Genomic DNA, 22,127 nt, shown 5'->3' on the forward strand with positions numbered 1-22,127 from the left:
TAGCCAAGGTAAGCACATTTTCGTTGCCAGGATTAAAAAAATAAATAAAAATCAGCAGTAAATTTATTGTTTCTCATTACTGTTTCTTTGATTTTTTTTTTGTTTTTGGTGCAAATAATTTTTTATTTTATTTAGTGTGAAAAACGTGAACAGCTTCAAGACTATGACTTAATTCTCATTTTTCAAAATAAAGTTCCTGTTACACTTTTGTTGTAACCCGTGCCAATATAATGTGAACATTTGCCAAATGTAATCAATTAGTTTATAACTATACCAGTAGAAGAATGACTAAGCTTAGTCATTTGCCAAAAAAAAAACAAAAAAACTTTGTGTTGCCGGGAACAGTTTTTGCACACACATCATTGCCATTTCTTTTATATTTAACAGTGATTTTACTGTTTATCAAGTCAACTGAACTAACAGATAAATAGCTAAATAAAACCACTGATGCATCAGTCTGAGGAAAAAACAGTGACGAGTTGTGAAATAATGTGCATCATCATTTATTTCAGTTCAAAATCCTAGCTTCCAAAACAGGTATGTGGTTAAAGGAAATCATCTCCTGTACAGTTAAGGTCAGCAGGGTCAAGTTAGGTACAGTGCCAGTTGAAAAGAGACCGTCTTGAGGTGAGATGACTTTTTAATGGTGTGCTCCTAAGATGGTTGTTTCTGGTGATCATGCTACATTCTTTCACGTTCTTTCCACTTTGTCTAAAACAGGGTTACTTGTCCATGAGGCGCTTAGGAGGTTCTGGACTTGAGGCCATGCACACACACACGCGCACACACAAGTGAATTCAGTCTATCGAAGTCAGCGGGAGGGAAATGTGTCTAAAAGAGGAGGATTTGAACACACACTGTGCCACTGCTTATCTTCCTACTGTACTCAAAAGGAAGCCGACATTTAGGATTAGTTTACGTTAAGCTACATCCTTAATACATATTCCCAGCTCTGAACCTTCTACAAGCACAAACTGTGCATAAGTTAGCTCTGGGAAACCAGCGTACATTACGTGGACACATCATTGTCGCCGTTTTGATAAAGACAACTGAAGGCTAGCAGCTTCATCAGAACCCACCCAAACTCTCCCAAATGTTCTGCCCTCCACTCTCCCTCGAGTAAGTCTTTAATGAAGCCAACATACGCAATATTACAAAACAAAGAACTGTAAAGGAGGATGATCAATGACGTGACTGTATGCACCTCGCTGGTAAACCTGTTGGTCGTGGAAACCCACTGTTGCAGCATTAGAATGCATTAACTAATTCTTGTTAAATATATGTATATATTTGGATATATATATACACAAACTCATGAGAAAGAACTTAAAAGTCTTAACTTTATTATGTTTTGTTTTTAGAACCATGATAATGGTTTGAGACAAAAAGGGTAAATGCAAATAAAAATCAAATCAGGTCTCCTTTTTTTTTTTTCCATTCAAAATGTTTTTCTTTTCTTTTGTTCTCATTGGTAGAAGTGACAATTGAATTGAGGCGATGTGGACAGATCCCTTAATGATGCAGGCCAGACGTCGGTGGTTCTTAGATGGACCGCCCACCCTGTTTCTCTCTCATCCAGGCGTGGATCCTCTCCTTCAGCTCAGGCACTGCAGAGATAACAACAGGTTGTGAGAAGCAGCGAAGAAACCGACATTAACAGACAGAAACTTAATTCTTGCCTCTAATTCTATAACTTCTTTGCTGCCTTGAGCAGAAACTCTTCTAATTATCTGTTAAAAAGCACGGCGGTGGAGTTACCTGACTCCAGCATGCTCTCTGTGAGGGGCTGCCTGTTGAAGGGATCAGTAGGGGAGTTGAGCAGGTGGCGCAAGATGATGGATCTGTCCATGATGTTCCCCGAAGGCAGTATCACAGGGTCAGTCATCAGCGTGTCCATCAGAGGGTCTGTTATAACAGACACATTTCAAGAGAATTCAGGCAGGAATGCATTGATTAACAACTCCCACTTACAATCCTGACATTATGCACCAAAAGTTAGAACCAGCAGCAGCTCCTAAACCTTTATTTTATCATAGTGGACACTGCTGTCAGTGCCTCTCATAGTTTTTATTTAAAGCTGCTCAACTTTAAGTAAATGCAGTATTATTACCAAGTAAGATTTATCAAACATTGTGAGAGATAACGACTAAAGTTTAACGTCCAGTTTTATATGACAGGAATACTGGTGCACCCATTAAAACACCACTAAACAAAATATCCTCTAAATACTCATTAAGATATATTTGATAAATGGTGCCCTACATTGAAATGTCACTGGGCCGTTGCAGTAGGGGCTTGCGTGTTACAAAAATAAAACCTGCCGTGGGAGATTTAAACCACGCAGACAGCTGATACCCAGTCGTCCTGTATGGCACACTCCCATCGACTGTGGTGGGCTGGCCGGCGTATCTGGGAATCAAAGGAGGTATGCGGACCACATTCTCTTTGTGGATTATATTAAGTCTGTGGTTATGGGATAGCCGTGCTCTAAGCTGTCTATATGACTGATATGAGCTGCAAAATCCACCGCAAATGTCTGGAATCTGATGGCAAGATGCTGCTGAAGATCCTGTCTGTCAGTGACTGACCTGGGGTCACACTGAAAGTGATTTTTTACTTGGGGGCAAAGATTCAGTGGCTTAGCAGAAAAAATCCCTTTTATGACTCTGACATGATCAAAGTAATGATCTAAATAAACCTGGCGACTGACCCTAAAATATGAGATATGCGGATATATACTACAAACCTTATGACGGACAGACCAAGCGGACTGTAAAGCTGCCTTACGTTGCTCAAAAATAAATAAAAATGGAAGAACTAGAGGAGCTACTATTTGCTTGGAGGCCAGGAAGCTAGGTCCCGAGTTGGCCGCTCATGAGGCATGCTGATCAGTTGGTCTACCGTTTATTAATTCTAGAGGACTCAATATGCCAGCGGCAGAAGTCTGTCTAGTGGCAACGATTTTGCACCAGAAAAACTAGGGTCACAGACACTAAGTGAAGACCCGACTCTAGCAAATGGCCACCACCGGCTCGGTGTGTCGGGCTCTTTAGTGTTAATCTAATTGCGTTGAACAGTCGCGAAGCACACGGAAAGTTGAATCATTTGCAGGAAAGAGGATGCAGTGCTTCTTGATACACTTACACGCTTGATAATCAGATTCCAACCAGTTTTTGTTACGCTACAGAAGCACACCGTGGACAAACACACACCTTTAAACTCATCAGGCGCGTCACTGTAGTCCATTTCAGACTGGGAGTTCTTGGCGACTATTTCCTCCACCTTCTCCGATAGCAGCTTGAATTTCTCAATGGCGATGGAGGACTTAATGCCAGCCTTCCTCATCTTAGAGATCACCTCTTCAAAGAGTTCACGGCTGTATGATCTCTGCAAAGGTACAAGGTGAGCGTTTAGTATCTCACACTCATGGTATTTGAGACTTGAAACACAATTATGTCTAAATATAAAGTCACAAGGGAATAAAATCAAAATGTGCATTCAAGTAGTAGTTGTGTAGTTCAAGCATTCTGAACTGGTGCAATATTTGGTTGTACTGTTAGAGTCAGCTAAGATTTCTTTCCACAAAGACTAGAACTTAATTAGAAAGTGAAATTTCTATATTTGTGATTAAACGTAATGCCTTTTTCCGAGTACCAACCTGGTCGTCTGCAATTGCTTTAGCAAAGCGAGCACAGTCCAGCTGCAGGTAGATGTCAGTCAGCTGGTCTAAGAGCTTCTTGGGCTCAAAGCCGTACTTCTCAGGGTTCTCAACCTTCAGATCCCGACACTTGGGCCCGCAGAGCTGCTGGAGGTTAAAGTTCAGCATGGCAGCTAAACGAGGCCCCAGCTCCTGTGGAAAGAAGGCGGCGCTGATTAGAATAGAGTGTCTGGTTCAACATGTACACATTCCCCCTCAAAGAATAAATCAGGTGCAAAGTACAAAGTGTGCAGTGGGTACAGGGACACTCACCGGCCTGAGGAAAGGCTTCTGGACTTGCTTGGTGAGGATGTGGAACATTTCAACGGTTTCTGTAGCCAGGGCCAGATAGGAGCGAGACACCCGCTCATCCTGAGTCAGCTGGGACTGGCGGCTCTGCTGCTGCTCCTTAAAGTTTAAAGGATAAACACAAATAGTTTTCCGACTTGTCACACTTAACGTCTGCCAGGTTTCACACAATAATGAGTGAGATGGCTCATCAATAGTTGTTATTGGTGTGGCTGCATTTTGTTGAAACAAGTGACCAAAAACGTGAGTGGCAACTTTGCAAACAACAGTTAGCATATTACAGTGGCCTATTTGTCTGTGGTGCAATGCTCTTGAGCCTAGTATGAAATAAATAGGATAAAGTGAATTAATATGCTGCAAACATGAGCTTTGAGCAGATATAGTGCACCAGATTTGATCCTTACAACGTACTATTTTAGGCTGAGAATACTACAGCAATATGTACAACAGAACTGCATTTCAAAACTGACCCTGGGCAGCTGATCCCACTGCTCCTTATTCTTCATCTCTTCTTGAACTTCGTGGATACGCTTCAGAGACTCAAGGGACTCGTCTAACAGGAAGGTGGTGTCATTAATCAGCATGTTGATGTAGCGCACAAACTGCTTGCCAGAACTAGCGGGGAACAAAAGAAGGCGGAAGAATAAGTCAGAAATGCTCAAACTAAAAAAAAGAAAGAAAAACTAACTGACTCAAACCTTAATTATTTTCTACATGACCAAAGAGTTTAGTCAGTGGTAAACTCACTTGAACTCCTCCATGAAGGTGCCATGGTGGGCAATGTTCTGCCAGAGACTCTTGAAGATAGTGCTGATATGGTACCGTATAGTGAACTTGTCATAGAACTCACTGGTAGCACCGGTATGCTCAACATCTGATCAGAGAAGACGGTTTATTAATGAAAATGGATCACAACTTAAAATGAATAGAGGATGTGTCTGAGTCAGACATGTAATAACTTCTTCACACTTTAATCCTTATAATTACTCACCAGTGTAAAACTTCATGAGAGCCGGGACCAGCTGTTTGACAGACAACGGGTGGTTCTCCATCATTTCGGAGAATCGCTGAGTGCGAGGCTGTACAGCTGGGTTGGTGACAAACAGCACCTCCACCAACTTGGCGATAAGGTATGGGTTCCTGATGTAGTTCTGACTGCAGATGAACACCACCAAGAAGGTGACGATGTCCTGGACACACGGCTCGTATAAAACCTGGGGAGAGTACCTGGAAAAAAAAATATTTCACATTACATATTGATAAATGTTTGACTATAAAATATGTATTTTTAATCCCATTTACTGATGACACAAGGTTGATCAAAGACAACTTACTGAACAACAAAAAGCAGAAATTCTGCCACATCTTCAATGTAAAACTCAGGCAGAGCAGCAAAGCTTTTGGGAATCTCAGGGTTCAGAGGCAGGGTAATGCTAAAGGAGGGAAATAAATCAACATTATAATCACATCTTTATAATACGCTTTGAATTGACACAGCATGACAGAGAGGATTAAAAAGAAGATCCAGTGTGACGTGACATTTTACATCAATATCGCCACAACCGCCAACAGTCAGAGTTGCAGTGACTCACTTGGGGTAGGCAGGGTCCACCATGCGAAGGATGAGCTGAATGACTGTGCTGTAAAACTGCAGACATCTGCGCAGCAGGTTCTCATCCAGAAGGCCCACGTCAGCGCAAGCTTTGGCTCGCACCAGTTTCTGACAGGACAAAGTCACACACGATGAAGATCACGTCTCTGTAAATATGCGCTGTTGTACAATCCTGCATGTTTCAGCATTTAAAGATAGTCCTGGGTACGACTCGTCTAATGTCCAAATACAGTAAACAGATCAAGTGCTGAGAGCATTTGTGTGTCTGTACCTTTAAATCTGTGCTTGAGGTTTGCTCAGTAAATGAATGAAACACAGTGAGTGAATCAACAAAGACTTTAAACTGACCTTGAGCTGGGTTTTGCATCGTTTGAGCATCTCTCTGTGCCGACTAGCCAGGGGAGAGTCTTTCCATTGGCTCTCACTGTTTTTGAGCTCTTCTACAGTCCTAACATGTGAAACAACACTATTAACACACACACACGCACTGAATATGCTCATGATTATCTGTGGAGATGTGTATCTATTTGTGTACCTGTTGAGTTCACGGATAGCACGCAACCTGCGGATGTAGCGCCGGCAGCCAGGCAGGATGGACAAATGGTGGGTGTGTAGCGTCAAGAAGAAACACTCGGTGGGGAACTTGGGCTCTGAGAACTTGGTGGGGTCTGCGTCTGTTTGTGTGAGATCATAGATGAAATCCAAATTTAGAGTCAAACCAGCAGTGTTTGCAGCTAAATATAAGCTTTACTGCCTACACACGTATCGTCCAAAGTTTTTATTATTTCAATAAATGGCCAGAACGTAGATACGAGTCAGAAAGAATACATGATGCAATCCTTCTGAGACTGTTCGGATAACTTGTTAAAAAAAAACATATCTGGCTTGTTGATGAGTCACCCTTGAGAACTGATAAAATATGCAAAATGGCTCCTCTATGTGCAACTGACAGATTTATCAAAATGACAGCAGCTTATGAGCCATGCAGCCAACTCCACTGTATCGCCTGCGTTAAAGTGGTTTCACTTGTGTCAACTCACGCAGGTCAGTCAGCCAGCTCTTGAGCTCCTCCATGGTGGCTTTCAGACGAGTCTCCTCTAGGCTGACGGCGAGGCGACACCGTGGGTGGAAAATGTAGTAGGGGTCCACCGTCTCCAGCTTGATCTTCATGCTGAGCTGTTGCAGCACCCATAAGAAGTTTAGCATGAAGCCGTCCGTCGACACCAGCTTATCGTCCGACTAGGAGACAACAGATGATGGAAAAAACATTAGATGCACCTATATGTTTCGGCTAATAAAAACCTGATAGAAAATGTATTGTGAAACGATGGTTAACCCAAAAACATTCACCTCAGTAGCTCTGTTGAATGTGGAATGGATGACTTGAGCAACTTACCTGCATCTGGGCTTTCTTCACATTGTAGTTGACTAGAGCTGCCATGTAATTAAGAGCCAACTCGCGTGTTTCTCCATTTAGTAAAATGTTGTGGAGAACTTTGAAAAGGTCACCCTGATAGAGATAATAAATAATTTCAACATCTTACTTGGCATTCATTTAAAGAACTGTGATGATAAAAATATTATGAACCCGGAAACTCACCCTTGCCGACTCCAGGTAGTGCTGCAGTGATTGGCTGACTACTCGCGTGTTCTCTATGGTGATGGCTGGGCCAGAGAAATACTTGTCTCCTACTTTGGTCTAAACAAAAAACAAGTATAGAGTCAAATAGTGCTGCAGTTTACAGTACTATTCACCCCATTCTCAAAACACATTTAAACTTAGACTTAAACGCATGTTAAGTCTATTGCAGAATCGGTGAACAAACACAATGATGGATGAGCCTATGGTCTACTGATGAAAGTATTCCAGTAACTTCATCATTACAAAAGGGGGAGTCTGTGGTGACATTACTCACATTTTTCCTACATTAAGTTAATGCTGATGTAATCTCTATAAACAAATATCTTGAATACGAATGAATGACGCCATCATTATCAGACAATAGCTGATAGATTGCCGCTAATGCAAATCAAACATTTCCTACTGCTGCGGCAAGTAGGAAATGGGTTTGTCAGTAAACTTAGCGCGTACTGCTATTGCACTGTGTGTCCAGAACAAGACCACTGTCATTTGCTGTCAGTGGATCAGTTTGTGACTTGTTCCATTGCTCCTTACTCCCTGCAACATTTCAGTGCAGGGTGTAAAGAGAGATAATTAACTTCTTTCACTGTATTTGCACTCGATCGTGGTGTGGTTGCACAGAGAATAATGGAGAAGGATCAATACTCTCCTTACTTATTTACAGATTTTTTTGCTGTCCCCAGAATTCACTTGTCTATATTATTAATCCACACTTGCTGCCAACACCAGTACCTACAGGTTATCGCCAAATCAACCAGGACTGAAAGGTCTGTGATTGCGAATTGAAGGTATGAAAATATATTGCAAATTATAGACAACAAGGTTTTGAGGCATTTAAATGACAAGACAGAGCTATGTGGTACAACTCACATCATCCTCCGCAAACACAGAGAGGCTGAAGAAGGCTCCCAGGTAGGACAGTCTCTGGACCTCTCTGCCACAACCAGGGCTCAGAGGTTTGGGACACCATAGAGGCAGCGACGTTGCCTGCGCAGAAGAGCCACGAGGGAGACATATAAAAATGCAATAAGACAAACACAAACAGGAAACCTTGATAACACAATATTTTGTCATTTTACATCACCTAAAAAGGCTAAATATAAACTAGAAGCACTAAGTTTGTTGTCAACAAATACAGGGCATAGGTACTTTTCCAGGCACAGGGGAATTCCGTCTTGCCCTCTTTCTGCTAAGCAGGAGTCTTAAGAGACTACAAGACAAACCAGCGGCGCTTATTTCGCCGTCTTTACTCCAACTGAGCATGCTGGTACGAGGAAGGTGCGAACAAAGACAGTATCTTCCTTTGAAATAAAAATCAAGGAGATTCTGAGAAGTGTGTTCGCCAGTGCTGAACACTTAGGTGTCATAAAGCAGCTTTGGTCAATTAGCTGTGTACTCACCAAATTGCAGACTGGATGAGTCTTTCCGAACTTAATTTCACAAAGCTCAGCTAATGCCTGTAAAAACAAGAACATACACAAGAGATGCAATCGTCATTTCACATTGTCTTTATGAGATTTGTTTAAACCAGGACAAACAATGTGGATTTTTTAAGGGTTGCATTTGGACTCAATGAATCTAATAGTTAAAGCTGCTTGATCAATGTATTGATTAACAGTCTGTTAAATGATTAACAAATTAATCCTTGCAGCCTATATAAGCAATTTATGTCCCTTTTACAAAGCTTTGACATCAGTTCCAATTATAAAAATGTAATCATGATTCATTTTACAACAAAAAAACAATTACAACTCACTGAACTCTCCACCAAGGAGACGGCTATGCTAGCATCAACAGCAAGTAACAGTCCCCGTACTTGTCTGTGTGAATTTCTACACAACACTGTCATGGAATCAAATACATCACACCCATCCAAAAGGAGAAGCAGCAACATGGGAACACCGATACTACATGTTTAAGCATGTCTGCACATACTGTATGCGATACATATATTATATATCTGGAGTTGTATATCTACTGAGTAGACAGGTGGTCCAACAGGCTGCCTCCTCAGCGAACCCTGTTGTACTCAATGTTCCTGAGAGAATTTATGTGCCTACGTTCTAGGCCGGGACGACGTCTCCTTACCATGAGGGGGAATTTAAAGTTGTCACTGTCAAAGGAACATTCTTTCACTGCAAGAGCCAGCCCGTGGAGGATGGGAATGAAGATCTGAAAAACAACACAGTGAATGAACAGTGTGCTTTAATGTAACGCCAACGTTCACAAAGTGCTTTTCCAGCTAATAGCAACATTTGAAATTTAATTTGCCTGAATTACTGGAGGTTTCCCTATCACTGGGGAAATGCATTAGTGTGGCTGTCCTAAATATGGTTTATAATACATTTAAAGTCATGCATACTGATGAGGGCTGGGCAATGTACTGCGACTACACTGTTCATTAGGTGCACTAGTGAAAACAAATGCATCCTAATACAAGAGTCCTGCACTAAATCTAAGCTTCATGAAGGCTATGGTATTCAGTATTTGTTTGGAGGGTGAGGTTTGTAGGACTGTTGAATTGTATTGTGTTGTACCGGCATAGGTTTCTATTATTTTGACAACCTCATTTTAGTCAGTGGGCGAAACACTGCACCACAGACTACGTCCTCCAAAATGATCATCCAGTTAAATGACCACCTTTCTGACGCCGTTTCAACATAAACAGAACGTTATAACAGTCATGAAGCTAAGATTTAGTGCAGGACTATTATATAAGAGTACATTTCTTATAACTAATGTACCTACTGTTATGACTCATTGAGTGCTATTAAATAAATACGTGGATTTCTGCATCTGCTTAATTTTACGGGACTGCCGCGACTCTCCGCGTCACCTCAGCTGGCTCTAGATATCTCATATTTAACGGCTCCATTTAAAAGAGGAACAGGATGCACTCTCAGTTTGTGTTATGATGAACTATCATTTCTGCATATCTGCTTACCAGAAGTAAAACCACAGCAGCAAAGTGAGTTGATACTACTTCACTAAGTCTGACAGTATATGCAGGGTTGCTAACACTTCAGCGTTCAGACCTCACAGCTCTTATCTGTGCTGAAACTGTGTCTGCTTAGTTTGAGTGATCTGCTACGGACTGTCCATAGCTGTACGAGATCTTTACCCTATATTTTTTATAATATGCATAACAGTGACACACAACAGGACACGCTGTCCTGTAGTGGAGCAAGTGTAAACAGACTGCTTCCCACCTGTCTGAAAACTTCTTCCTCCTGGTGAGTGATGCGCACCAGCTCCTGAATAAAGCCATACGGGAGGTTCCGACACAGCATATAAGGTACCAGCAGAGACTGTTGGAGAGGACTCCTACATGTAGTAAAAGGACGGGGGGGGAAAAAAATAAATAAATAAAAAAAATAAAGTGTCAAAGGCAAAGTGAAAGAGTAGTTGCCATGGCGACGGAGCGGAAAAGGAACAGAGCGTACACTAACATAATGGCAGATAAGAAAAGAAATAAAGTAACCCGCGGATCGTCACAGCGAGCGGCTGTCTTTCTTACCGAGGCTGGGTCAGGGTGCCTTGCAGGACCAGGGCAACGTGGGAAATACACTGAGAACGAATGTTACTGAGAAGCTGGCTGACATTTGGTTGGCTACACATCTGAGGAAGAAACAAAGAGGAGTGAAGAGAGAAGAGAGTTACAAGCGTGGTGGAAATGTATACGAGCAACTTCACACAAAGACACTGTTGAATCATCGTGTTCTTACAGGAGCAAACATTTTGAACAGACTGGCTTTGAGGCTAGCTTGAAGTGGACTGAGTCCCTGATCTTAAAATTTACATAACACCAATACATTTATATATGCACATGATCCCTTAATGCTATGATATAATCTCTTAAATAGGTTTTATTTTGCAGCACGTGGAAAACAAACACAATCAAATAATCCTGCTTGAGACTTTTCTTCTAACCTTGGGAGCTTTCCTCTCCTCCATGCCAACACTGTCAAAACGCTCAATGAGGTAGTTCAGCATCTCCGTCTCTTTGCATGTTTCAATGGTGAAGCGGTCGCTGGCTGAATCACAGGACATCGCCCCTCCACATGCACCGAGACTACAAAACAAGAAGCAGAGTCTCGTTTAAAAACCAAAAACATCGCAGCACGGAGAGACGTACCGTCAGCATCACGTAAATGGTTAACAAGCTCAAACCAAATTTTCAAAGGTCCTGAAAGAAAACAAACGTATTAGTTAAGGCACTGCAGAATCTCAGAACTGGGCTCTTGGAAAACAAAAAACAAAAAGAAAGTTTAGATTAAATATTCAAGCTTGTTTTGCAGCAATAACATTAAGATTTAGCTCGTCACGTTCACCTGACAAATAGGAGTTTCCATTTCTGTTAGTTGACAGCTATAATAGAATTACTTGTACGTGAGTGGATCAAAGCACATCAAATCCTAGTAGGTAATTAAATCAACTTTGTTATTTGTTCAGGCAGTGCAGGAATATCACCTCTAACCTAAGTAAAACTTGTTGGTGAAGCTTTGTATATAAGAATAAACTACTCATGCAAGTGTTTCCTGAATTAAAATAAGATGCTGAAATTATATTTATTTACATGCTCTTTGAGGGTTGAGGGTACTTTCTCTTCTCTGGGATGTGCAAGACTAGAACAAAATGAAAACCCACTGACCTCCCTGAATAAATAAGAAATAAGCTGAGAAATGTCTTGGAAAATATTATTCCTACATCCTGCAGCTATTTATAGCACATTTCCCACTCTGAGCTGTAAGACATACCTCCATATTAGCAAAAGTAAACACTCGGTAAACACTCTGATGAGGGAAATACACTCTACGTTGGCATGAGTTTATCTTTCACCACTCTCGCCTGGTGTGTTTGTGCTCCGTTAGTGTAAGCCTGCCGGGCCCACTTTAACATGCCCGCCCCTTAGCAAGCGCACACACGCATTGAGACACACACCGTGCAGCGGTGTACCTGGACCCAAACTGAACCTGTGCAAAATCCTCCTCCTCCTCCTCCTCCCCCTCAGTATCTTCGTCACTGCTGTCCTGAGACATGTCAGAGAGGGCGAAAAACAGGTACGACAAGGGGCTGACAGGACAGGAAAAAGACAGGTGGAGTCAGGGAAAGATTGGAAGAAAGGAGGATGTTGTGCAAATGTGAAGAGACAGCAGCAGAAAGAAAAACAGATGTGGAAGGGTAACAAGTCACAAGAAGAGAGGACAAACAAGAAAGGAGTACTGAGGAGATGGGAATGCTTTCTTGACTACTACGTCTTTGTTTTCAATATTCATTAATGCGATTTGTCAGAATATTTTCTCAGCGGATTACTGAACTCTGTCACAATCACTCAGGCAGCCTGTCAACGCAAAGAGCCTCAAGGCACATCCTGTTTTCTAGCAAACACAGATATGATGGAACGCGTTTGTTAAACTACACTCACTCATCAGTTCATTAGGTGCACTAGTGAAAACAAATGCGTTCTAATATAGAGAGCCCTGCATAAACTTCAACATAAACTGAACATTATAACGGGCATGAAGCTAAGAGTTTGTGCAGGACTTATATTAAAATTGGATTTGCTTTCACGAGTGTTACGTGTTATGTTTTGACAATGTGAGTGCATAACTACTGATTAGTTTTTAGTAAAAGGACTACATATTTTAAACAACTGAGGGTTAGCAACAAGCAGTCGTTATCCTTAGTACTGTAAATACAGAATAAAACCTTCAAATTCCAACTTGCCATGTGTGACAAACCACGTGATTTTTAATGCTGTTGGGAAGTCACTTTTTCTTTTCAGACTGCTAAAATATCAGGTTGTTCGTTGACTTTTAGATGAGCAAGCTACTAATGATCTTAACTCTGCTAAGATCATAAGTAGCTTGTTGGGAAGAGGACTACAAAACAACACACACAAAAAAAGAATTTGCTCAAAGATTCGGTTAAAATAATCAAGTTTACGCTGAACCTCAAATCTCGTGTTTCACGACAAGTTAAGGTTTTAGTGCGTTTGCTTGCGTGCACACTCCACACGGACATGCAAATGGCAGATGAGATACCTAGAAGGAGGGATCCTGGTAGCAAAGGCAGCCTGTCGGGGATTCAATCTGGGAGAAGGAGGCACCATAGGAGGGGTTGTGGACGAAGACTGGCTGCGAGTCCTAGGTGAGCTCAATGTTAGGGACTGTGGGCTAAGTGGTGGCACGGGAACTGGGGTGTTGGGAGGAGCAGAGGGACCTGCAGGACTTGGAGAGGGTGCAAGGAAACTAAACCCTCTGTTACCTGGGCTTGATGGGGAAGGAGTGGTAACGGAGTAAGGCCGATACCTTTGGGATATGGGCATGGGGGCAGATGGAGGGTTGAGGGTGTGCCTCGGAGTAGCAGAAGGGGGTGGGCTCGGGGGAACTACAAACTGTGGGGTAGAGGGGGTAGTAGGAACTACATTGGATGTAGTAGGGGTGGGGAGAGATGGGGAAGTCCTCTTGGCTGCCTCCAAAGCCATTGGGTGAGGACTACCACACCCATACAGACTGTGGACAACATCAATAAGAGGAGCATTGTCAAAACTATTGCTTTAAAAGTCACAGAGGATCAAGCAAGATCAAAAAGACTAGGAAGAACGCATGGCAGCTTGTGTAGATAACAGCCCATCCACAGCCATGTCTCTGGGAGCTAGACAGTCAGAGTACATAATAATGAGTAAAGGTACTTGCCTAGACAGAGAGCTGGCTCCAAAAGACCCAGCACTGGGGCCCATTGGGCTGCCACCTTGGCTGGAGGGCTGCACCAGCGTCAGACGGTGGTCAGGGGATTTGGCTGCTGCAATTGGCTGTGAGGTGGCGGTCAAGCTGGCGAAGGGGTTGTGGACACGCGACTGGGTGGACATCATTAAGACTTCCATCAGGATCTGGCCGATGAGGTCTTTAAAGTCAGAGTATGCTGCAGGGGATACAAAAAAAATGACAAGAGTCAAGTTACCTAATGAGGAAATCTGACTTCCCTTTTCACAGAGTGCACGACCGTCCAGCTTGTTGTGGTGATAAAAATGTTGCTCTGTGACATACCATCTCTCGGGTTCTGGTGGAACTCTGCAGCCAATGAAGGGAGAAAGATGACATCTCTGTCCTGCTCCTTCCACGATACGCGGAGGATCTTACAAATGAGCTGCAGAGCTTGTTCTTCGGAGACATCTGAGTTTGCAGAAGTTTCCTGAGATGCAGAGAAAGAGAGAACAGTGAGGGTTTGATGAAGATCACGAGCTGTTTACAGAGTATGAGCCAAACGGACCAGCATACTGGTTCTGATGATACTCATCATTATCTCATAACTGCAGCTGATGAAAAGGCAGGTATGTTTCAGTGAACCAAAAAAAAAAAGAAAAAAAGAAAATGAAACTAAGATTAGCGTTCATGGAAAGTCCCGCGCTACCGCTCTGTAAATAAACAACTAAGATCCTTTCATGTTCATTCACTTTGGACTTGCTTGATCTGAAGACGGGCATGATTAAATTCAAATAGGCCGTATAATTAAAGCTAGGAAGGCTCATCGGTTTATTGCAGCAGTTTACCTTTTCAGTCAAGTTCCTCTTCTCCCTGCGGTCACTGTCCTCCACCTCCATGTTCTCTATCCCTGAGTCCACATCCACCTGGGACATGCTGAAGTAAAAGACAAAGGCACATTGCTTCATCTGTCTCTTCATCCATAAGCAAAACATGCTGATCGCAGGCTGCGTTGTGTTGGAAAAGACATGTTTTTACTTTTACCTCTTTTCACAGGAGGCAGGGTCAATGTCCATGCTCTGCGATCGGGACAGACTCTGGGACTGAGTCTCAAGGCTGTTAGAGGGGGAGCTGGAGAGGGAGCTCACACCCTCGCTGCTCTGACTGCCATATGCCACCCCTGCAAAAGCAAAACACAACAACTGAACACCTCTGACGCAAAGGAAAATCACAATCTGCCCTAACATGTAGATTTAAGTCCTTAGAATTTTTTCTTGTTTATTCTGAGATAGATGTCACATAGCTTCAAGTTACATATTAAGAATCTGATTGTTAGTTTGTTTGCTTTGTTTCTAAAAGGCTCGAGGGCTTGATTGCGTGTAATCAAATCCCCCACACTTTGAAGAGACCCACCGAGAATATAAAATGCGGCAAGAGTCTCATCTGCTGGGTCTCTCCACCAAAACACATCTATTAGGCTTATTCATATTGTATATTTATCATCATCTGTACTTGCAGCCTTGGATTTTAGTCTAACATATCCTGCTTTTATTTAGTTTTACTCCCATCTGTTTATTGCTTTTGCTGGAACGAACAGTCAGAGCACAAAGTGATAACACCACTTCCAGCTGCCAATATAACACTGCCACAAACTGTAAGGAAGGATGGTGTACAAGGGTCAGTCATAGTAAACTGTAGACACATCAATCATTTGTACTCTTCATTGAGAATGTGCTATTTGGCTATGTAGATAAAGACTATACCAACCAGATATGCGAGTAAAATTTAATTTACTCATAACAAGAGAGAACACCAGGTGTCTTGGTAAAAACAACTCCCTCTCATACGATTAGACCTGATTTTCTCCAATCTAATAGTTGAAAATAAGCTTGACCTTAAAACTATGAGACAATCAAGAGCCCAGTAAGTAGATTGAGAAATCCAATAAGGTAGGGAGGGGTTGTGTTGGAGGAGAAGCTTCAAATGTGTGAACTATGAGTTTGCTCTGAACACAGTTGTTATTTTCATTTAGAGGTGGAGTGAGATGACAAGACGATGACAAAGCGATGTATCATTAGAGAGGGAGAGGCATTAATGGGAGAGAACAAAGCTCCTGGTGATTGCAAGCATCAAAACAAATGTTTATTTCAGGGAGATCATTTCTGAGACACTTTTATTGCAGTTTTGATGTACACATCTGTAAAATGTCTGATGCAAATGCTCCACCATCACAAGAACGTGCCAATATAATATAATCTAAGGCTGTTGATCCAGTAGTTTTTGTTTTTATCCCATATTCAACAAGCTAACCTGCTTTAGATTTAGTTTTTTTTATTGCTGTTATAATACTGAAGCAACAACACCAATTTCCAGCCAGTTTTAATAGTGAAAACAAGGTGATTGTTGCATTGTCAGAATTATTGTAATTCATTGCAAAGGCAATAAAGAAATATCCCACTTCCTAAAAGGAACCCTACATTGATACAACATGATAAAGCAGCCATTTAAATGTTTATATTTTATGTCAGTGCTATTGCTTACGCAAGAATCAACTGTTAAGCCACAATGGGTTAGAAAAGGCTCATATTGGTGTTTTTAAGATCAACAAACAATCAAACAATGTCAAACTGTTAACTCAAATAAAACCATGTACATTACCAGTGTCAGGGATAAAACAAAAATAAATTACCACACAAAACTACGACAGGCCCCAAAAAAGTAGACTTGTACAGCAACAGCCGCCTCTATGCATACCAACAAACAATGCCAGGAAACTGTATACATACATAGCCCACTGCGTGTTCTAGATAGTTGCACGAGTCAAAGCATCAATTCTCACAGCAGAACACATCTGTGTGCAAACTGGGACACCGGTGTTTGTGTTAGTGTCATTCAGGATGTATGATGTGTTCTCGCTGTTCAAATTTCAAGGTCGCAAACATAAAGATCCCTTTCAGTGTTGTGCTCAAACAACCAAGGTTGTTTGCCTTGGAAGCATCACTGGGAATGTGTCACAGGCTCATTTGAGAAGGGCAGTAGGATTAGGCTGCTGCTCGCAAGTAAGGGAGTATAACGGGGTCTCACAATCAGTGGTTAACGTCAAATCTAATTCACAACTTTTAACCTGCACGTCGCCTGTAGAAATTGTTATTTGAAAATGGCCACATACACCCCAACAAGTGTAGCTTTTAAGTCTTACCAGAGGTGCCCATAGGGGATGTGGCAGGGGTACCACTGTGGACATTGAGCCCCAATGATTGAGAGGCAGCTGGTGGCACGGGTTGGGGTGCGGCACCTGAGGGTCCAGGGAGGGGTCCAGGTGGAGTCTCTCTCTGCGGGGAGGTCAGGGGTGTGCTCAGAGGGGTGCTGGGCTGTGACGTCTGCCCGCCTGCCAGTCGCGCCAATCTCCTTCTGCGAATCTTAAAATGAACACACACACACACACACCAGCAGATTTACATTTCCACTCAAAGCTATGCATTCCTGGACCTGCATATAATTTTTTAGCTGGAATTGCATCCAGATAAGTTGACGAGCTAATTATTAAACTTTTTAATTATTCATTATTGACTGGTACAGTTAGCCTTGACAAAACAACAAAGTCCATCAGCAATATTTGATTGCTATCCCACACAGATTACAAATACTAAAGCACTGATTCGTTTAAAGCCATTAGTTTTAAATAAAATTGCACTATTTTTTCTTAAAAGTAAGGCCTTATCGACAAGATACAGTAAGATACGCTGCAAGCAAAGACTTAAATCGTCGCAACTTGACCGGAGAGATTTACAGTTGTGGTGAATTAACTGCATACCCAGCTGAGCGTTAACCGTGTAGCTATAAGCACGAGCAAGGCGACAACGAATAACGTGTAACATGTTGCTTGTGGGTCAAGGGGAACTGCTCAGTGGCCACACAGTGGGGCCCAGATGATTGCACAATGGTGGCCCGGTGTGTTTTTTATGCTGAGTCGCCTCGCAGGCTAATTTTTTTTTGGTTGTTAGCAAAACAACGTTAGCAACCATATCAGCTAGCTTCCCGCAAGAAGACACGTCGAATTAAAACATCGTGCGAAACGTGACGCTGCATGTCAAGACACAACAATGGGAGACCATGTGTCAGATTAAATGGATGCGGTGTATTCGCACAAATTGTGTTGTTTTGTGTGGATAGGAATGGTGTCCAGGCTGTGCACAGCCTTGAGCATTACGTTGGCTAGTTAGCACCGTGCTCAGGCGAAAATGAAGCACTAGCAACGGAGACATAAACAGCCACGACCCGCATCCAACTTCTCGTTTGTTCACTCGCTGTATTAAATTATTCGCTTAAATATTCCGTTTATGGTGCTAGTTGGATAACACACATACACGCTGACGTTGTGCTAACGGTGGGATTTTATCGCGAATGCATTTCTCCCATTTAGATTATGCTAATGTCCGAGTTAGCTTTTGTAGCAACCGGGCTAGCACCAAGACCACCACCAAAGCTAATAAGAAAGGAACTTGGAAACCTAACTTTAAATTGTAACGTCAATACATCAAACCTGTGCCGGGCACTCATTTCAAGCGTCCCCCCCTTTGTCACCTTACCTCGTCTGCGCTCAACTCCTCCATCATCGCTGCTAGGTTAGCTAGCTATTTCACTTTAAACTGCCTTAATGTGCCAGCCAGAGCCAGCTAGCTAGCTTTGTAGTAGAACTAAATATGCATAGTCTAACTCGTTCAACAAATACGTGTCAGTCTTGATTGTCTTCAAGATAAAAACTACGACACTGTTATACGGGGGCCGGCGAGATATATTTCCCCCGAAAAGTCTCTCGTTTGCTAGTTTTCTACCAAGAATGAAACAAAAAGAAAAGTAGCTAGCTATTATACGTCAAAATACAACGGCGGCCATTTTGGTTCTACACAGCGTCACGTGACTTAAGGGGACTGTTGGAGGTTTGTGGATCCACTGTGTCGCATAGATAAATTTAGTATTCACCTGTTGTGTGCGTACTAGTGTATGTTTTGTGTTTTTGTGGACTAACCAGCTGATAATAATCATAATGATGACATATTTTTTATTTTTTTATTTAACATTTATTTAACAAGGCGGAAAAAAACAATTGATATAAATTATATTCCATAATGAGGTACAAGATCACGACATGACAGTTTTATTATTAATTATTATACGTTAGTGGCCGTCACAAACTGGTACTTATATATTGTAAATTAGCATGCAGCATAGGCCCAATTTTATTATAGTGATATACATTCACTTGCCAGTTAATTAGGTACACTTCTAATATGACTTTATGAAGATTATGGTATTCCACATTAGATTCAAATAACCGAAAGAGTTGGTGATTCAACTGCCCTCATTACTGAAAACAAAAATGTTTCCATTATTCTGACAACGCCATTTTAGTCAGTGACCTAAATAACAGAAACTTAGTGTGTTTAATTCAATCCGGTTTAACAGCACCACAAAGTACATCCTCTAAAATGATCACCCAGTTTAATTAGCCAATCATTCATTTTCACTAGTGTACCTAATGTTTTGGAAAGTGAGTGCATTTCGTATATATATCATAGTTCCAAGCAACAGCACAACAGTATTTCAAGCCAGACAGATGACAAGACATGATTTCAGTAAGAATAACTTTAGATTTATTTCAAACCCATTTCATTACACAAAAGTCACATTTACAATACAAAGCTGTATTCTTTTTCAAATATCCGACACCTGCTTTGTGTTACATTAAGTATAAACATATTGACATGAGTGGGAATTTTCACAAAAATAGCCGAAAATAAATGTCAGATGGATACCCCAAGCTATACCGGTGGTATTGTTTCTTTTACTTTAAATGCATCTTACTTTATTTTTGATATATTTTTGTATTACTTTTATTAACTTTATTAACTGCGATGGACTGGCGACCTGTCCAGGGTGTACCCCTGCCTCTCGCCCGATGAAAGCTGGGATAGGCTCCAGCAGACCCCCGTGACCCTTAACAGGACTAAACGGGTATAGAAGATGAATGAATGAATGAATAAACTAGCAACTGTCACTTTATGGGAGCAACAGCAACAAAACAATTTCCTTGAAGGATTAATAAAGTATTCTGATTCTGATTCTGATTTCAAGTTCAAGACAAAAGAAACATAAAAGTTGGCACAGATCCTTCTCTTCAGCCGTCTGAAAAGAGCCCTGAACGCCCCTGATGTTCCAGTATTTTTTTATGAGGGTGGCACCAGCCAGTTGCAGAACCAGCTAGCTGAGTTCATGGGAAAAGTAATGCAGTGGTGCCATCTAGTGTTGTAAACCCAGAGCCTGGCCCGACAGACATTTTCTCCTGAACCAAAGTCACCTTAAAGAAGAAAACACCGCAGACTCAACTTATTCAGGTTTGCTGCGATGGATCTAACGCTTAATGCCCTTCCATCAAAAAAAGAGACATCTATAGGAATTCGGCTTCCATTCCTCTTCACTCATTCGCGTTCTTCTTAAAAACCTGCTTGCAGACTTGTCCTTCGCAGTACATCTCCTGAGGGGGATAGTTCAGAGAAATATTGATTAAAATATATGTTCATTAAAACAAGTTAAAATGACTTAGTGTGGTCAGTCTGTGTGTATATATATATGAAACAAATATGATCAAATTCCTACCAGATAAAGCTTGTCGTCTTCCACCCAGTGTGCCCAGCCCCGGTTTTTCTTCTCTCCATTCTGGTTGCACACCAGTTTATTCTCCTCCCATGTCACCAGCGACTGCGCAGACGGCAAAGCAGACAAGAAACAAACTTTTTAACAGCGTGCGTAAAATCCAAAACATTGCCAGAGCATGGACATTGACCCTGCCTCCTGTGAAAAAAGAGGTAAAAGTAAAAACATGATCAGCATGTTTTGCTTATGGATGAAGAGACAGATGAAGCATTGTGTCTTTGTCTTTTACTTCAGCATGTCCCAGGCGGATGACACTTGCAGTCTTGCTGTATTCTGACATTCATCTCTCACCTTGACGTGTCTGTTGTCCAGTCCCTTCGTGAACTCCTCAAACTCCTGGCCCTCTCTGAAGGAGATGGTGTAGTTTCGGAAGGTGCTGATGGTTTTGATGACGTACTGGTCCCCCTGCAGCTCTATCACCTTCTTCAGCTTCAGCTTCAGAGCAATCTTCCGTAAGCACGGGCCAATACCTGCAACGGTGGGAAAAGCATTACGGGTGAATTCAGAGTACACATCTGGGGAACAAGCTTTTCCCCGCAGGCTATAAACACGTTCTCTCTCCCACACAGCCCTATGCATACTTTAAATAACACTCCTGTAAACAACAGAAAGTTTTTTGTTTTCCTCCACTAAGTACTTGACTCCCAGTGCTCTATTTAATATTGAATGCACGCAATTAAAGTCTGTATTGTCTTGTCTGATCTTGTCTGATCCTGTCTGATCTTTTATCATTTCTAAATGAAAACAACATGTTTCGAAGTCTTACCCAGTGCAACCATATAGCCCTCCAAGTTGACATTGCTGATAATGTCCCATGTACCACAGAGGCTGGCAGGCATATTGATAACCTCCTATTTTTCTCCCAATTTCTTCTGAGATGTGTGTCACCCTGCTGGGCCGTCGCAAAACTCCTAAAACGGGCAGAGGCAACGCTGCTTTTAGAGAGACCTGGAGGAAAGAAAGGGAGGTGTGGCCCAGCATTATTTCTCTGTCACCTGAAGACCGCGTGAAGATGAAGGCGGTGCTCCGGTAGGTGTGAGGGTGAAGAGGTGGAGGACGGACGTGTCAGACTGGTCTCGTTGGGCAGTTTACCAACATGCGCGGCTTTCAAAATCTGTCACACAGAAAAGGCGTGCACACACATAAAGGGGCAAATCTTTTCTGGATTGTTTGGATTGCACCGGAATAGTACGCCTGTCTTTGCAATGAGGAAAATAATATTGACACAGGTACATGCCTGCAATACATGGAACCTGTCCAAACCTGAGGTGACGTCCTTAACTCGTGACTTACAGAAATCAGGTCTGACTCTACGGGGTGTTTAGAAGAAACACTTTGTTGGGGTCTAATTGCTCGCCCCCAAGACTCTAAATCAAGAATCAAGACTCTCTAATTGTCTCTATGAGAACATAACGAAATTTTGCAGACTCCCAGCTTAAGAGGCACACA

General features: G+C 42.1%; 2 protein-coding genes across 4 annotated transcripts; both read right to left on the bottom strand.

Annotated features, from left to right (window-relative positions):
- Positions 1-487: 487 nt before the first annotated feature.
- On the bottom strand, positions 488-18,924 carry ube4b (ubiquitination factor E4B, UFD2 homolog). Of its 3 annotated transcripts, none has more exons than XM_084552657.1 (29): positions 18,554-18,924; positions 17,164-17,383; positions 15,009-15,144; positions 14,813-14,900; positions 14,310-14,454; positions 13,959-14,184; positions 13,305-13,775; positions 12,217-12,333; positions 11,191-11,332; positions 10,778-10,878; positions 10,470-10,584; positions 9,349-9,432; positions 8,661-8,717; positions 8,131-8,247; positions 7,219-7,317; positions 7,015-7,128; positions 6,659-6,857; positions 6,154-6,292; positions 5,967-6,066; positions 5,599-5,726; positions 5,341-5,439; positions 4,998-5,233; positions 4,754-4,880; positions 4,477-4,621; positions 3,971-4,105; positions 3,659-3,850; positions 3,213-3,387; positions 1,759-1,905; positions 488-1,607 (listed from the first exon to the last, which is right to left on the bottom strand). In XM_084552657.1, exons 1-29 carry the CDS (start codon positions 18,578-18,580, stop codon positions 1,543-1,545), a joined length of 4,146 nt encoding a protein of 1,381 aa, XP_084408783.1. In that variant the 5' UTR covers positions 18,581-18,924; the 3' UTR covers positions 488-1,542. The 3 variants fall into 3 exon arrangements, with proteins under 3 accessions (XP_084408783.1, XP_084408782.1, XP_084408784.1); XM_084552656.1 differs by having other exon boundaries at positions 12,202-12,333; XM_084552658.1 differs by lacking the exons at positions 12,217-12,333; positions 13,305-13,775 and having other exon boundaries at positions 18,554-18,912.
- Positions 18,925-19,595: 671 nt separating this feature from the next.
- Positions 19,596-21,623, bottom strand: rbp7a (retinol binding protein 7a, cellular). Its single transcript, XM_084552814.1, has 4 exons — positions 21,445-21,623; positions 20,970-21,148; positions 20,622-20,723; positions 19,596-20,499 (listed from the first exon to the last, which is right to left on the bottom strand). The coding sequence occupies exons 1-4, from the start codon at positions 21,515-21,517 to the stop codon at positions 20,440-20,442; spliced, it is 414 nt and encodes a 137-aa protein (XP_084408940.1). The 5' UTR covers positions 21,518-21,623; the 3' UTR covers positions 19,596-20,439.
- Between the last annotated feature and the right edge of the window lie 504 nt (positions 21,624-22,127).

The sequence above is a fragment of the Chelon labrosus genome (assembly GCF_963514085.1).
Source record: "Chelon labrosus genome assembly, chromosome: 10".
Classification (NCBI taxonomy): domain Eukaryota; kingdom Metazoa; phylum Chordata; class Actinopteri; order Mugiliformes; family Mugilidae; genus Chelon; species Chelon labrosus.

Excerpts from the sequence above, each read along its gene's own strand:
- ube4b (XM_084552656.1), bottom strand. The coding sequence starts at position 18,580 with ATGATGGAGGAGTTGAGCGCAGACGAG. Across the intron at positions 8,718-9,348 it reads ACTTTAAATTCCCCCTCATG|GCATTAGCTGAGCTTTGTGA; the intron begins GTAAGGAGACGT and ends TTGTTTTTACAG. Across the intron at positions 6,858-7,014 it reads TGAAGAAAGCCCAGATGCAG|TCGGACGATAAGCTGGTGTC; the intron begins GTAAGTTGCTCA and ends GTTGTCTCCTAG.
- rbp7a (XM_084552814.1), bottom strand. The coding sequence starts at position 21,517 with ATGCCTGCCAGCCTCTGTGGTACATGGGACATTATCAGCAATGTCAAC. Across the intron at positions 21,149-21,444 it reads GGGCTATATGGTTGCACTGG|GTATTGGCCCGTGCTTACGG; the intron begins GTAAGACTTCGA and ends CCACCGTTGCAG. Across the intron at positions 20,500-20,621 it reads AAGACGACAAGCTTTATCTG|GAGATGTACTGCGAAGGACA; the intron begins GTAGGAATTTGA and ends TATCCCCCTCAG.